General features: G+C 44.0%; 1 protein-coding gene and 1 pseudogene across 3 annotated transcripts in view; both read left to right on the top strand.

The window, feature by feature from the left end:
- The window catches only part of FBH1 (F-box DNA helicase 1), a 53,437-nt gene extending 49,209 nt beyond the window's left edge, over positions 1 to 4,228 (top strand). For all 3 annotated transcript variants that reach the window (XM_066384964.1, XM_066384965.1, XM_066384966.1), the window contains 2 exons: positions 2,324 to 2,455; positions 3,730 to 4,228. In XM_066384964.1, coding sequence (XP_066241061.1) covers positions 2,324 to 2,455; positions 3,730 to 3,900 — 303 coding nt within the window. In that variant the 3' untranslated portion in view covers positions 3,901 to 4,228. The remainder of the gene's footprint in view (positions 1 to 2,323; positions 2,456 to 3,729) is intronic.
- Positions 4,229 to 11,121: 6,893 nt separating this feature from the next.
- LOC136405465 (succinate dehydrogenase [ubiquinone] cytochrome b small subunit, mitochondrial pseudogene) lies at positions 11,122 to 11,845 on the top strand (annotated as a pseudogene).
- The last annotated feature ends 4,520 nt before the right edge of the window (positions 11,846 to 16,365 follow it).

Below are 16,365 nucleotides of genomic sequence, written 5' to 3' on the forward strand. Positions count from 1 at the left end.
TTCTTAGTTGTTCATTGATTGATTTCTCATATGTGCCTTGACTGGAGAGCTACAGCAGACCAAGTGACCCTTTGCTCGAGCCAGGGACCTTGGGCTCAAGCTGTGAGCCTTGCTCAAACCAGATGAGCTCGCGCTCAAGCTGGCAACCTTGGGGTCTCGAACCTGGGTCCTCCACATCCCAGTCCAACTCTCTATCCATTGCACCACCACCTGGTCAGGCAGAAACCAGGTCTTAAATATCTTAAAGCCTTCTCCTAGAGACCTCTCTCTAGTGTAATCCTGAGAACAATAGAAAAATGATTTATAATACTGTAAAATATTCCAATTTTTTTTTTTACAGAGACAGAGAGTCAGAGAGAGGGATAGATAGGAACAGAGAGAGATGAGAAGCATCAATCATCAGTTTTTCGTCGCAACACCTTAGTTGTTCATTGATTGCTTTCTCATATGTGCCTTAACCGTGGGCCTTCAGCAGACCAAGTAACCCCTTGCTCGAGCCAGCGACCTTGGGTCCAAGCTGGTGAGCTGTGCTCAAACCAGATGAGCCCGCACTCAAGCTGGCGACCTCGGGGTCTCAAATCTGGGTCCTCCACATCCCAGTTCAATGCTCTATCCACTGCACCACCGCCTGGTCAGGCTCCAAATTTTTTTTAACCAGGTGATCTAGAAAAGCATTTGATATTACGAGTTTAAATTTGATTAATGTCTTTTGATGTTCTTAACAAAAAATGTTTGTTTTGCCTAGGTTTACAAAATATTCCTGTTATCTCTATTATATCTTCTGAAAATCTGTTTGTTTGCCAATAAAAGAACCTGTTTCTACAGATCGTAAATATATTCATAAAAGTAGCAATCTAAAATTGCTAAATACTAACTTAGTCCTCATGCAGAGCACCACCTGTCGTGGCAACAATGAACTACTCAGAGACCAGATGACATGCTCCGAGGAGCTGAAGGGAGGCAACAGCCCAGTCAGCAGATCCAAGGACTGAAGTCCTGTCCCCAGCCTTACTCAGATATTTATTAGCCAGTACAAATAACTCAAGAAAGCAGACAGCAGAAGTTTTCAGGGGGTGAAGTAAAGGACAAGGAACATGTTGGCTTCTAATCTCTGTTTTGAGAGCCTAAAATTTTTCTGTTACTGAATCTCATCCTGCTGTTTTGCTTTTTTGAGCACACAGTTTCCAGTATGGGTCAGAGAGGCCCCTGGACTCTCGGCTGCTCAGGGCTTTCACCCCAGGGCGCCTCTCTGTCTCTAATTCTTCACACATTTTCCTACACTCCCCTTTCTCTCTCTCTCTTTTCCTCTTGAAGCCAGGCTCTATTAATTTGAGCGTCAGCCCTAGGTGCTGAGGATAGCTTGGTTCATTTAAGCATTGGCCCCAGACGGGGGTTGCTGTGTGGATCCCAGTTGGGGCACATTCGGGAGTCTGTCTCTCTACACGACAGAAGTGCTGTTGAATCATGTACTTCTGTGTCATTTAGCTTTATATCTGGAGATGATAGGAGAGATGGAGAGTCTCTCAGTTGCTTGGTGATTAAGAACACAGGCTCTGGATTTAGGCACACCTGTGTTTAAGACCCACACCTGCTGCAACCTAGTTCTGTGATCCTTTGCACAAGTGACCTAATTTCTCAGCTCTAGTGCCTTCATATGTGCAGTGGGGATGATGACAGTGTCACCCCCAGGAAATCATAGGTGAGGATTATGTGTATAGTACTTTATAAGCGAAGAGCCTGATGGCTAGTAGGGAGGCAAAACATTTAAAAACAACACAACACGGCATGATTTGAGGAGGGGAGGTATAGGCAGTAGTATCATGTGGCTTTGGATTCCTGAAGGCCAGGGATTCCAGTGAAGCTTTCCCCCCTTTGACAGTGTTTACAGCAGCTAGCAGTGATCCATCTGCCAGTACAGCGCACAGTTTGATATAAGCCCTTCACAGTTGAGTGATGGTATCTCCCCACAGTTACTGGTCTTCATACCTGTGAAAGTATCAGACACCCAAGATATTACCAAAGAATGAGTGGCTTAATTAATTAATTAACCTATTCATTCAGTTGACAAATATTAATGTATAGAGCCCTTGCTATGTGCCAAGCACTGCAGTTAGTGCTAGTAGGTTTAGTTACATTAAAGTAAGGTGCTTTGTAAACTCCCAGATCTTATAGTCTAGGAAGGAGCCATGAAGCAGTTTTATATCTAGCAGCAAGATTTGGGGAATTGGAGTATTGTATTTCCAACCCCTTAGCCATCAGAGTTTCCAAGTAGAATGTGTCAGAGGTATTGCTATTACTCTCTTTCTCACTCTTTTCTTTCCAGGAGTACTTCTTGCAAGCAGAGCTGACAAGTAATGTTTTAAAGACAGAAGTGGTTCACTGCTGCGTGGGGCAGTGCAATAACGCCATCCCGGTAGACACTGTGCTCACCATGAGGAAGCTCCCCATCACTTATGTATGTGGTCTGGGCTACAGCTCTGGCTTTCTGCAGAATTTAATCAAATCATTTGTGTGTTTTAAGATTTTATTTATTTACTTATTTATCTGAGAGAGAGAAGCAAGAAGAGAGAGAGAAGAAAAGCATCAACTTGTAGTTGTAGCACTTTAGTTGTTTATTGATTACTTCTCTTATGTGCTTTGACTGGGGGGCTCCAGCCGAGCCAGTAACCCCTTGCTCAAGCCAGCAACCTTAGGGCTAAGCCAGTGAGTGACCTTGGGATCATGTCGATGACCCTATGTTAAAGCTGGCTACCCTGTGCTCAAGCCAGTGACCCTGTGCTCAACCTGGTGAGCCTGTGCTCAAGTCGGATGAGCCCACGCTCAAGCTGGTGAGCCTGTGCTCAAGCCAGCGATCCTGTGTTCAAGCTGGTGAGCCTGTGCTCAAGCTGGATGAGCCTGCACTCAAGCTGGTGAGCCTGTGCTCAAGCTGGATGAGCCTGCACTCAAGCTGGTGAGCCTGTGCACAAGTCAGACGAGCCCATGCTCAACCTGGCAACCTCAGGGTTTCACTAGCATCCCAAGTTGATGCTCTATTCACTGTGCCTCCACCAGTCAGACAAGATTTTATTTATTGATTTTACAGAGAGAGAGGAGACGGGTTGGGAGATCGAGAAGTATCAACCCATAGCCGCTTCACTTTGGTGTTCACTGATTGCTTGTTGTGTGTGCCTTGACCAGGCAAGCCCAAGGTTTCAAACTGGCAACGTTGGCATTCTAGGTCTATGCTTTATCCACTGCACCACAAGCCAGGCCAGTCATTTGTGTTTTATTGCATTGAGCTATGTGCTTTCTGAGCTGTGGGTGAGGGAGATATAAGAGAAATTTGTATAATCCTTAGTAGTTTTTCACATGTAAGGCACAAAAGATGCCAGGTCTACCTCTGTCAAAGATGATGATGATGACCTAGCAGTGTGGATAGCACAGGCTGGGAGGTCAGGCTAACCGGCACTCCGGGAACTGCTGACTTGGAGGACCTAGTTAACTTGTTCTTGGCTCTTCATCCCTCGCCTTAATATATCTGGGTTTCTGCTGTAAGGGAATTTGATAGAGTTGAGTCTACGCTAGATGACTGTGCAGTGGGAAGTATTACCTCAGAGGTCTGCACATCTGAAAATATCAGAATCATAATACATAGTCCTTTGGCAGCTCGACAGCAATTTGGCATTTCTCGGTGGGCAGTCCTTGTGTTCTGATTGTCCCCCTCCCTCTTCTCCTTCTCCCTCACTGCAGAGCAACAGGAAGGAGAACAAGGGTGGCTACCTCTGCCACTCCTGTGCCGAGCAGCGCATCGGGCCTCTGGCCTTCCTGACGGCCTCCCCCCAGCAGGTGCACTCCATGGAACGCACCGTCGAGAACATAGTGCTGCCCAGACACGAAGCTCTGCTTTTCCTTGTCTTCTGAAGCCGAGAGGAGCATTCTCCATGGTACAGATTGCCTTGCATGGACTCCAAGTACTTGAAGAAAGCCAGTGTGGGGTAGGGTTCTCATTCACCTGAGACTCTGAGTTCACTACAGATCATTTTTGAGGAAGACGAAGCCAACCAGAGTTGGACCTGCCATTTCTCCATTCCCTATAGGGAGCCAGTTTCCATGGCCCTCCTCCATGCACACAGGCTGGGGATGTGGGAAATGTTCTTTTGATAAAAAAAAAAAAGCCCACACATTTTATGTATTTAAACTTTTATTACAAGGTTTCAATTAAACAGGCATTATAGAACTGACACACCACTGTGTGACACCTGCCTTCAGTCCTGTTGTTTCTCTTTTTCCCACTTACTCTTTTGAACAGCTCGGTCACTGTTCACATGACACACCAAGCAGAGTATGAAGGTTAATATCCAGGGTGCTTCAAAAATGAGATTTTCATGCTAGGGATACTCACACTTGTATAAGACATAGTATGTGCCTTTGTCATCACGGGGTTCATAGTTTCAAGAGGGAGGCAACATCACACAGAAAAAGATAAGCACAATGTGACAATAGGTAGACTTTTAGTGTTTCCCACAAGTAGAACTGAAGATCAGATGTACTTGATAGGGAATGAGTGAAGGGGGTCAAAGGAAAAAAAAATTAAACAAACAAACAAATAAATAATGTAGTCATTATTGAGCAACACCAGAAAATAGCTGACTATGCTCTAGTCATTTGTAACTGAAAGAAAAAAAGATATTTGAGAGGGAAGCAAAGTTGGCCAACCAAAGGGTTGGGGGTAGGGGAATGGGAGTAGGTAGAGATGGAAAGTTGGTACTTGGTTTACTGCCTGGGCATGCTGGCTGGGTTTTTTTTAAAATTTATTTATTCATTTTAGAGACAAGAGAGAATGAGTGAGAGAGGAAGAGAGAGAGAGAGAGAGAGAGAAGGGCGGGGAAGGAGCAGGAAGCATCAACTCCCGTACGTGCCTTGACCAGGCAAGCCCAGGGTTTTGAACCAGCGACCTCAGCATTCCAGGTCCACGCTTCACCCACTGTGCCACCACAGGTCAGGCGCTGGCTGTTTTTAATAATAAAGCTATTGTTATAGAAGACAATGAAAAATTCACATGAATTAGATGTACATGGATCTGGTATTTTTACATTTTTCCATACAGCACTTCAGGGATGCAGATGGCAGGTGAGGGAGTTGGCACGGCATTGCCCAAAGAGATCACTACATCTAGTGTCTGAGCCAGTCGAGCGGAGTCCAAGAGCAGACCTCCTAGCTTCAGTTGTTGCAGTCTCCCTTTAACCTCTCCTGCATCAGGCCGCTAGTGGAGCTCAGAGTGCGGGCTGGTGCGTACAGCAGGGGTGCTGTCGCATTGGGCCAGGGGTGCATGGAAAACGTGAATGCCAAATCAATGTTTGCATACTGAGGACAGTTCACAGAATTGGACCTGAAGATAAATTTAATGAGAAAGGGATAGGGCTGTTTCATCTACTTGGCTGGTATTCTTGGCCTAGCCTTATTTTGATGCTCATAACTTGGAATGAAAAAGCAAGCAAAAGGAAATTAGTTGAATATAGATTGGTCACAGTATTCAGTGTCATTCAAAAGAGTGGTTTGTAGGAAGGGTGGCAAGGGAGGCTCATTAATGTGTTTATAAATATAACTTTTTTTTAAACTTTAAAAAAAAATATTCATTTTAGATAAGAGAGTGAGTGAGAGAGAGAGAGAAGGGGGGAGGAACAGGAAGCATCAACTCCCACATGTGCCTTGACCAGACAAGGGCAGGGTTTTGAACCGGTGACCTCAGGGTTTCAGGTAGACACACTTTGTCCACTGCACCACCACAGGTCAGGCTCTAGCTTTATTTTTATTTTGAAAGAGAGAGAGAGAAAGAGAGAGAGACAGGAAGGGAGAGAGGGTGAGAAACATCAACTTGTAGTTACTTTCACTTTGTGCACTGATTGCTCTGAGAAAGGGAGGAGAGAGAGAGAGTAGCATCAACTTAGAGTTGCTGTTGCTTTAGTTGTGTGTTGATTGCTTCTCCTATGGACCTTCACCGGGGCTGTGCCACTGTCCCCTTGGTCAAACCAGTTATCTTGGACTTTTCTTGCCAGTGACCTTTGGGCTCAAGCTGGTGAACTTTGGGATCATGTGGATGATCCTCTGCTCAAACCAGTGACCCTGTGCTGATGAGCCTGCGCTCAGAGCCAGTGACCTTGGGGTTTTGAACTGGTGACCTCAGTGTTCCAGGTTGACGCTTTATCTACTGCACCACCACCAGTCAGGCTAGAAATCTAGTTTTGCAAACTTATTTATTGAGGACAAGTCCTTATTAACTCAGTGAACCTTCATTGAGCACCTTTTGGATGGCAGGTGCCATGTTAGTGGATGTATGGAATCAAAATGTGGTTCCTGACCCATGGAGATCGCAGTCGGTGTAATTGTAGTTTGAGGTGAACAGTGTTTGGGGGGAGGGCTGCACAAGTGCTCTGGGGACGGCAGTCGTGTCTATCAGAGTCCAGTGCCGAAGGCTGCCCAAAAGGGGATGATACTGCACATGTGTTTAATAATAGGATGCCTGACTAGGCGGTGGCGCAGTGGATAGAGCACTGGACTAGGACGTGGAGGACCCAGGTTTGAGACCCCGAGGTCGCTGGCTTGAGCATGGGCTCACCAGCTTGAGCAGGAGGGTTGCTGGCTTGAGCAAGGGGTCACTCTGCTGCAGGCCCCCCCATCCCCCATCCCTGTCAAGACACATATGAGAAAGCAATCAATGAACAACTAAGGAGACTAAGGAGCCGCAACGAAAAATTGATGCTTCTCATCTCTCTTCCTTCCTATCTGCCCCTATCTGTCCCTCTCTCTGTCTCTCTCTCTATCTCTATCACAAAAATGAATGAATGAATGAATGAATGAATATTAGGAAGATTGCCCTGGCCAGGTAGTTCAGTTGGTTAGAGTGTTGTCCTAATTTGTGAAAGTTTTGGGTTTGAGTTCCAGTCAGGGCACATACAAGAATCAACCAATGAATGCATAAATAAGTGGAACAACAAATCAGTATTTCTCTCTCTCTAAAATCAATCAATAAATAAAAATTAGAAAACCTAATAGGATGATTAGTTAGCTAGCTATTAAATAATGAAAAAATATTCTGGGAAGGAGGAGCAACATGAAGGGCACGAAGGATGTATGTGGTAATGGAACTCTAAGCAAAATTTCAGTCAGTACTAGTATTTTGGTATTTCTTTTGAAAAGTAACAAAATCTAGGAATTAGTACTGGTATTTCATTGTATAAGAATTGGTACTAGTAGTTTATTTTTAAAGAATTTTTTAAAAATTTGTAAAACTGGCCCTAGCTGGTTAGCTCAGGTGGGTTAGCTCAATCAGTTAAGAGCATCATCCTGAAATGACAAGGTTGCTGGTTCAATCGCTGGTCAGGGCACATATGGGAAGCAACCAATGAATGCAGAACCACATGGAACAACAAATGAATGCTTCCTTCCTGCTGCTCTCTCTCCCTTTCTCTCTCTGTCTCTCTAAAAATCAATTTAAAAAAAAGTTAAGCCCTGGACTGATGGCTTGGTTGGTTGGAGTGTTGTCCTGGGCAGAAGTTGCTGGTTCAATTCCCAGGTCAGAGCATATGTAGGAGCAGCTTGACGATCCTGTCTCTCTCTCCCTACATTTCTCAAAAAGAAAAAAAAATAGTAAAACTAAACATGTGGTGTGTTTTAAATAGAAAAGCAATTTTTAAACATCCGATAGCTTGGTTGATTGGAGTGTTGTCCCAATATGCAGAGGTTGCTAGTTTGATTCCCGGTCAGGGCACATGCAGAAACAGATTGATGTTCCTGTTTCTCTCTCTTTCTCTTTCCAATCAGTAAAATAAACATTTAAAAAAAATAATGAGATGATGGTATTAGACCAATTTAAAATATTGAGATATATATATATATATATGTATGTATTTTAAAATATTGCAGAATACTAGCAACTGAAATTTTAGTCACTAAAGGTCTGAAACTATAGGGAAAACTTGGGTAGATAAGATGTGTGTGTGACTAGAGTATGTGCGGTAGGAGCAGGCTAGTGAGAGGACCTGGTAATTAAGGGCCTTGAACACCAGGCCAATGAGTTTGAGTGGTGTCTTGAAAAATTATGAGGAATCACTGAAAAATTTTAAGACAGGAGAATTTTTTTTATTTTAAGACAGGAGAATTTTTTTTAAGGAAGATGTTTCTAGTTGTAGATTGGAGGATATTTTAAGAAGGTCAGAGGTAGGGTGCTTTTTGGCTAAGAGTTGTAGTCTCAGCAAGCAGGGACAGCTGGTGGGTTGGACTGAGGCAGTTGCAGTGGGACTGGTCAGGAGGGGATGGCATGGATCAGTGGTTCTGAAAGTGTAATCCCCAGATGAGCAGCAGAGTTCTCGGTCCTCACCCCAGATCTGCTGGATCAGAAACTGGAGAATGAGGCTGAGGAACTGGTATTTAGTAAGCCCTGTAAGTGATGCTGCATGCACACTACATTTTAAGTACTTCTGTTTTTGAGGTTAAGAGGTTGCGTCAGTAAGACTTAGAGACTGCTTAGATGGGGATTGTGAGTCAGTGGTTGGAATCTCAATAGGATCTTCAATTTTCTGCAAGGGTAGGAACCTTCACTGACGGAAAACGGGATATGTAATAGGTTTGTGTAAAAACAGTGATAAATTTTGTTTTTTGACATGTTGAATTTGGGGTGCTTATGAGAAATCCAAGTAGAATTGTCCAGAAGGCTACTGGGGAAATAGAGCCATACTCCAGTGCTTTGGGCTGCAAATAGCGGTTTTAGGGTTTTCAGAATGTAAGTGGTAGTTAAGGTAGTTCAGTTTAAGGGTCTTGATGAGCTTCCTCCAGCATAGGATCAAGAATGAAAAGAGCAGAGGTCTCAGAAGCAAGCCTGAGGAACAGCAGGCTTGAGATTAAAAAGGCAAGGGGATTTTGTGAAGAAAGTGACAACTGATTCCAAAAGATAGACTTGCTGTTGAATTCAAGAGAGGAAAGAGTTTAAGCATTTAAGTGGTTTTCAGCATTCAGTGCTATAGAGAGAGCAAGTAAAATAAAGGTGGACAGGTGTTCTTTTAACTGACACTCTGAAAGTCATTGGCAACATTAGCATGGTCAGTTCCAGTGAAGCTAGAAGCCAGGCTACAGTGGGCTAGAATATGAGTGGTAGACTTCAGATAATCTGGTTTACTAAACATGTGTATTTACTAAACATGTGGTTGCTTCCTGAAACCATACTAAAATGACAAAGGATTTCTTTTTAAAGGCCTAAACCCATAAGGGCAAAGAAAGCAGAAAAGAGATGACAGATACAACATTTTTGGAAGTTGGAAAGCAGATAAATGAGTGATGACTGAATTAGCTCATCTGAGAAAATTGAATCTTAGGCCCGAGCACTCTAAAAAGATGTGAGAATTTTTTTTTAATTGATGACACCACGTTCTTCTGGAAGTATGATGAAAAGGTAGAGCAAAAAACCCAGAAAGATTGGCAGAAAGTTGTTTAACTCCTCCAATTTTCCCCCTGTTTTGAGTATTTTGGCAACTTCTTATCCTCCACCCTAGCAGAAGACTGAGGACGGGCCATACTAACAAGACCACTGTCTTTGTCAGCTTAGGCTGCTATAACTGAACACCACAGACTTGGAGGCTTATAGACAACAGACATATATTTCTCACAGTTCTGGAGGCTAAAAGTCCAAGTTAAAGGCAGCAGTAGATTGGTGTCTTATAACGGCTTCCTGCTTCACAGCCAGCTAACTTCTCACTGTGTCCTCTTATAGTAAAAGGGGTGAGGGAGCTCTGTGGGGGGGGGGGCCTCTTTTTTTGTTTGTTTGTTTTTTTCTGAAGCTGGAAACGGGGAGGCAGTCAGACAGACTCCCGCATGCACCCGACCAGGATCCACCGGCATGCCCACCAGGGGGCGATGCTCTGCCCATCCAGGGGGTCGCTCTGTTGTGACCAGAGCCACTCTAGCGCCTGAGGCAGAGGCCATGGAGCCATCCCCAGCGCCCGGGCCATCTTTGCTCCAATGGAGCCTTGGCTGCGGGAGGGGAAGAGAGAGACAGAGAGGAAGGAGAGGGGGAGGGGTGGAGAAGCAGATGGGCGCTTCTCCTGTGTGCCCTGGCTGGGAATCGAACCCGGGACTTCTGCACACCAGGCCGACGCTCTACCACTGAGCCAATCAGCCAGGGTCTGTAGGGGTCTCTTTTAAGGGCACTAATCCCATTCATGGGGCTCCACTCTCATGACCTAATCACTGCCCAGAAGTTCTCCTCCTTCTAATATCATCCCCTTGGGGGTTAGGTTTAACATGAATTTCATACACACTAAAACATGCATGCCATATATACATACACACACATGCATACAGACTCTAGGTTGGAGATGGACAGTTCCTTCTCTAGGGAATATAACCAGCTTTGGCAGAAACAATAAGAGTGACATTAAAAGTTCCTAAGGAATTGACTAACCACATTACCCAAAGAAAAAGCCTACAACCTTCAAACCCCATCTATGTACTTCGTTTTAAACATGGGTTTAGTGCTTCACTTTTAAATCACAGTGGTAAACCGAGGATTCCCAGACATCTTAATAGAATCTTCAAGGTGAAGGTTGGATGTCAGAACAGAGAACAATCAACTTGGGAAAAACAGTCTGCAAGGAGAAGGAAACATCTTAAATATATTTAGGTAATAAGAGAAGATAGTGCACCCATGAAAAAGTCATGTTTAAAGACAAAATTGAAAGAAATAAAAACCCAATAGAAGTATAAGCTGAGAAAATACCCAGAAAGTAAAGAAAAAAAGATTAGGAAAAAAATTAGAATTGATTAAAGACATTTAGCATCTGAATAATAAAAGAGTTCCAGAAAGAGAAAACAGAGGCTGGGAATTTTTTTTTAAATCATGAAAATTATTCATAACTGAACATGAGTTTCCAGATTCAAATACTCAGCAAATTAGATGAAAACAGAAATACAGTGAGTATATTATGGTGAAATTTTAGCAACACCAGAGGCAAAGATCCTTCAAGAAAAGAAGGCAAGTCACCCTCAAATGTCCAAGACTCAAAAAGTGTTCAGGTGTGCAACAGCAGCGTTGTGGAGATGTAACTTACAGAGCTGCACCTTCAAAACTGGGGAAATGGCAGGGTGCCGGGTGACCTTGAACGCTGAGAAGCGAGATGGCCAGTATCTGTAGGCTGAGAGTCCTCTGCAGGGCCGGAGGAGCCCGAGCTCTCTTTATCCAAACCTGAGTGGTCAGACCTGCTCAGATCTCAGCGTTTCTCCCGGACCAACCTACCACAGGATGGTGTGGAACATAGCACATTCACCTGTCACCCAGCCGCCATTCTGGTTCCAAGGCTGCATCTCTCCACTGGACTGGAGAGAGGATTGTCAGTGTTTTGCTCCTGGGCCTACTTCCAGCTGCTTATGTGAATCCTTCTGCTACGATGGATTACTCCCTGGCCGCAGTCCTCACTCTCCACAGTCACTGGGGCCTCAGACAAGTTGTTACTATGTTAAAGGGGATGCACTGCAGACAGCTGCCCACATGGGCCTTCTGGCCCTCTCTGCGCTCACTTTTGCCGGGCTTTGTTATTTCAACTATCATGATGTGGGCATCAGCAAGCTGTTGGCATGCTGTGGAAGCTCTGACCTTTTTGGCTTTACATCTTGAGAATTGATTGTACACTTCTTTGCCTCTGCTCTGTCATGCCATCCATTTCACAATAAGGAGGAAATAACAGATAAGTCCATTGGTGAGGTAAATCTCTTTTAATCAACAGGTTAGTTTTAGAATTTAATCTATGAGGAAAAGGTTTGAGAGGAATTGTATCCAAGAAATTGTGAGACTGAGTTCTAGAAGATTCTAGAATGATGGTGAGTTAATGATGTCTTCCAGTTTCTCACAAGACTCACAGCATGACTGAACATTGTCCATAAGCTTTCGCATTTTAGTGTATCATACTCGTAAAGGGAATTCAGCTTTATTACTATCGATACCTGATTGGACTTCTATATTTGTCCTGGGAATGGTGAAGAAAGGGAAAAACGACTAATTCAACTAGTTCATGTAAAGACTGCAGGACGTGGGCAGTACTTAATGTTTGAAAACTTCCCCCCTTGTTCAGTTGATATTAGTCACTGATGGTTATGGCTTTGGGAAACTTTAAGATAGGAAATGCTAGTATTTCAGATGACTAATTTCTAAATCCTGGGAAAAAGAGCCTGGAGGGCTTCTGAATATAGAGAAGTCCCATGGAGGAAGAGGCGTCCTTGCAGATGTATCCAAATCCTACAGATTCTAAACGGAGGCTTAACCAACTCTAATGTGTTCATTTGGTTTGTTCTGAAATAATCTGTCCACAAATGTAAAACTAAGTAATATATTGTTATTTTGCTATTGTGAGAATTCTATGAAAATAAAGTTTTTAAAAAAATGAAATTAAAAAGAAAAAAAAAACAGGAAATGATCTCCAACTTCAAATTCTAAACCTCACCAAAGAATCAACAGAATAAGGGCATTTTCACATGTAAACATTGGTCTACTGAGAAGCTACTGGAGGATTGAATTACAATAAAGGGAAGAGCAAACCAGGAAGGAGGAACACATTCCTCTGGGACACAGGCGGTCTGACTCAGGTGTGGAGAGGCACCCCGAGTGTCCCTGAGCACGGGACGAGGATTCTTACAGAATGGGCAGCTTTGAGGCTGGAGTCAGTGATAAATACATAAAAAACTAGGCAGATGGGGTGAGGAAATAAGGAATCAGTAATTCTGGAATAGTTAAAGCAGCAGGTTGTGCAAGGGAGAAAAAGTAGCCATAGTTTACTACCTAGCTCAGCTGCATATAATGGTGTCCTCATAGTCTTACTGTCAGCATGTGTATTGGAAGTAAGAAATGTGTGAATGTGTGAGAAAAGGAGGTGTGCTCAGTCTTCAAGAGGCGGGCTCAGTCTTCAGTCCCCACGGTAGGAAGTCAGTTTTAGCGCCTGAACCTGAAAACTGGAAGTCAATAGGGACTGATTACTTAGAGCTGACTTATTACTTAGAATAAGTACCAAAATAACTAGCTAAAAGATTTAAAAATTACTTACTTTTGGGAGGGGGAGGTGGAGAGGTGGAGTGCTTTGTGGTGAGGCGTCTTATATAATTATTGACTTAAAGCCTGTGTCTGTGTGATAAACCTGTAGAATTTGAGTGGGAGATGAAGAAAGAGCCACTGGCCACATAAAGGAGTGATGAAGCAAGGCTAGCAAGAGGTGCGACAGTGGGTAGGGGGTAGTGTGGTGTTGGGGAAGGGAATTTGTTTTTAAAGTGCAAGAAGTTTGAGCAGGCATACATGTTGATGGAAAAGTAAGGAGCATTGGAAGATACAGGAGCGAGGCTGGCTGGTTGATGGTGGGAGGGTATGAGACGTGAGATATAAAGGAAACCAGGTTAGATGCACATATAAATGGGTTATGGATGAAGTTTTGGTAGCTTTGCCCCAACAATTTTATTTATTGTGAAGTCACAAATAAGATCATCCACAGAGAGAATGGAAGGTTTGGAACAATGTAGAGGAGATAAGAGGAAGCTGACCACACCAGATCACTGGGCAGCATCAACCCAGCTGAAATGAAAACCATGCTTTTTTGTACTTTTTCCTCCAGCTGCATAGGTGTGGGAGCAGAGAAACACAGCTGACTAAACACTCATGTGGACAGAAGTACAAGGTCCTGTATGGGGAACTTGCACTGGAAGCCCCGCCCCCAGGCTGCATGTAGCCCTGTATGTAGAGGCCATACCTCCATTCCTGTAGTGTCAGGGCTGCCTCTGGGCCAACCAACTGGGCTGACAAGGGACGTGGACATCTTTCAAATCAGACTTCCTCTGGTTTAATACTTTTCTTCAAGACTTGTCTTTGCCATCAGTCCTGCCTTGTCTCCCTGAAACGTCTGGGCTTTTAGGAACATGGTGTACACCCATAGACTGAAAGCGGGCTGAGGACTCTCGCAGCCACTGCCCCCAGACACAGTAAGACTTCACATATTCCTTTCTGAGATCCCTTTAACCACCTTCCCCCTAGGCTTCTCAGGCTTTTGGGGAAGATTCTCACTTCCTCCATGGGCTGCTTAATCACAGGTTCCCCGAAAGAGCCAGTGATTGCTATCCCTCATATTCATCACCACCAAATGGTTTTATCTATTTCATATTTCTAGTGGCCTGGAATATGAGGTAGAATAGATGGAGAGAGATGGACCTACCTCCTCCGCCGCCACCTCCTCCTCCTTCTTTTTTAAAAATTTCCATTGATTTGGGGCAGGTGTGAGGGGAAGGAGGAGAGAGAGTGAGAAGTATCAACTAGCTGTTACACATAGTTCCATTTAGTTGTATACTTGCTGCTTGCTTCTTGTAGGTGTCCTAACTGTAGGTGCACCTGGATGGTGCTTTGTCCACTGAGCCACCTGGCCGGGGCCTTAACTCCTTTACTTCCTTACTCCATTTACTGTCTTATTGATGTGTCTTACTTAACACATCCAAAATGCAGTTCTCGATTTCTTCCCCCACCTCTGGTCCCTCCCCTCTCCCTTCTCCATCTCAGAAATTGGCACTACCGTGCAGGTTCTTTTCGTTTTATCTCTACAGTATCTTGAATTCACGCATTTTCCCCATCTGTGCTACTGCTTAGCCCAGGTCTCTAGCTCACCTCACCTGGCCTTGTAGGGCACATCCTTCAGCTGCTGTGCACGTTTTCTCTGGCCCATCTTGTCCAGTCTCCATGTGGAAGGACACACAGTCTTAAAATGGAGACTAAATTATGTCACCTTCCTCCTGTTTAAAACCATTGAGGGGTTTTCTGCTCTTATTGGAAGGTCAGTCTGACTTGGGCTGCAGACAGAAAAGACATGTTTTCTTCTCTACCTTCACCCCAAGCTTAACATGAACACCCCTCAGTTTTTTCCCCCTTCTTTAAATGTCCAATTTGATAGTTCTAGGTTTTTAAAAAGTTGTCATTTCACTCATACTGCATTTTCTTAAACTGTACCCAGGGTAAAACTGGTAATATTTTAACCAGTTGTGTCACAACTATGTAACACAGGGACACTGGCTTCCTAACCTAAGGACTAGGGACCTTATACCCTCTGTCCTACCTCTGCTGCTCAGCAGCTCCTCATTTTAGGGTCTATCATAATAGTTCCACTTTTGATTACTAAATTGAGTAGCAGGACAATTGGGGCTGTGAGTAACCCCCAACAAAACTCTAACGGGCATTGAACAGAAAGTGTTTTGATTTCAGCAGATGCAGCAGTGTCAGGAGAAGAAAGCCTGTCTTCTGTGTCTCTTAGGAGCAAGGAAACTTTCCCAGAAGCCTCCCTAGCTGACCTCACATCTCAGTGGACAGAAGTGGGTCACTTGGCCATTCCTATGCCAATCATTAGCAAAGAGGGTGTTTTAAAATGATCAGGGTTTCCTTTCCTGAAGCTTGAGATGAGGTCAGCTTCCTTTGGTGCACATGGCTGTGTGAAAGAGGATAAGTACGCAAAATAGCAGGACTCACTGGAGAAGGAAGACAAGGAATAGGCAGCCACCAGTGCCGATTATTCAGTATGTGAATCAATCTCATTTAGGAAATGAATTTACCTTTTATTGAGTGCCTTCTACATGGTAGACACAATTTGGACTTTGTGTGTGTTGTATTGTTTGGTCATCACAGCAAACCTGGAGGAGCAGATACTGAAACAGGTTCTATAGCGATTGGGCCCAGACAGCACATAGAATAGAGCTTGGGTTAAACTCAAGTGACATCCCCACACCTGTGGTATTTCCACTACCATCACGTAAACAGTTGGAGCTAGAACTCTTTCAAAACAATCCACATTTGTTAAAAACAGACAGCATAGAAGGCTTTTAGATGTTCTTAGCCATGGCATTCTTCAAACCAAATTTTACACTACCCTCCTTTCTTCCTTCCTTCCTTCCTTCCTTCCTTCCTTCCTTCCTTCCTTCCTTCCTTCCTTCCTTCCTTCCTTCCTTCCTTCCTTCCTTCCTTCCTTCCTTCCTTCCTTCTTTCTTTCTTTCTTTCTTTCTTTCTTTCTTTCTTTCTTTCTTTCTTTCTTTCTTTCTTTCTTTCTTTCTTTCTTTCTTTCTTTCTTTCTCTTTCTTTCTTGAGCCAGAGGGGAAGGGAGAAAGATGAAAAGCACCAACTTGTAGTTGCAGCACTTTAGTTGTTCATTGATTGCTTCTTATCTGTGCCTTGACCTGGAGAGGGGGGGGGGCTCCAACCTAGCCAGTGACCCCTTGCTCAAGCCAGCAACTATGGGATCATGTCAATGATCCCACGCTCAAGCCAGTGACCCTATACTCAAGCTAGATGAGCCTGTGCTCAAGCTGATGAGCCTGTGCTCAAGCCAGCAA

Source organism: Saccopteryx leptura, chromosome 5, assembly GCF_036850995.1.
Source record: "Saccopteryx leptura isolate mSacLep1 chromosome 5, mSacLep1_pri_phased_curated, whole genome shotgun sequence".
NCBI lineage: Eukaryota > Metazoa > Chordata > Mammalia > Chiroptera > Emballonuridae > Saccopteryx > Saccopteryx leptura.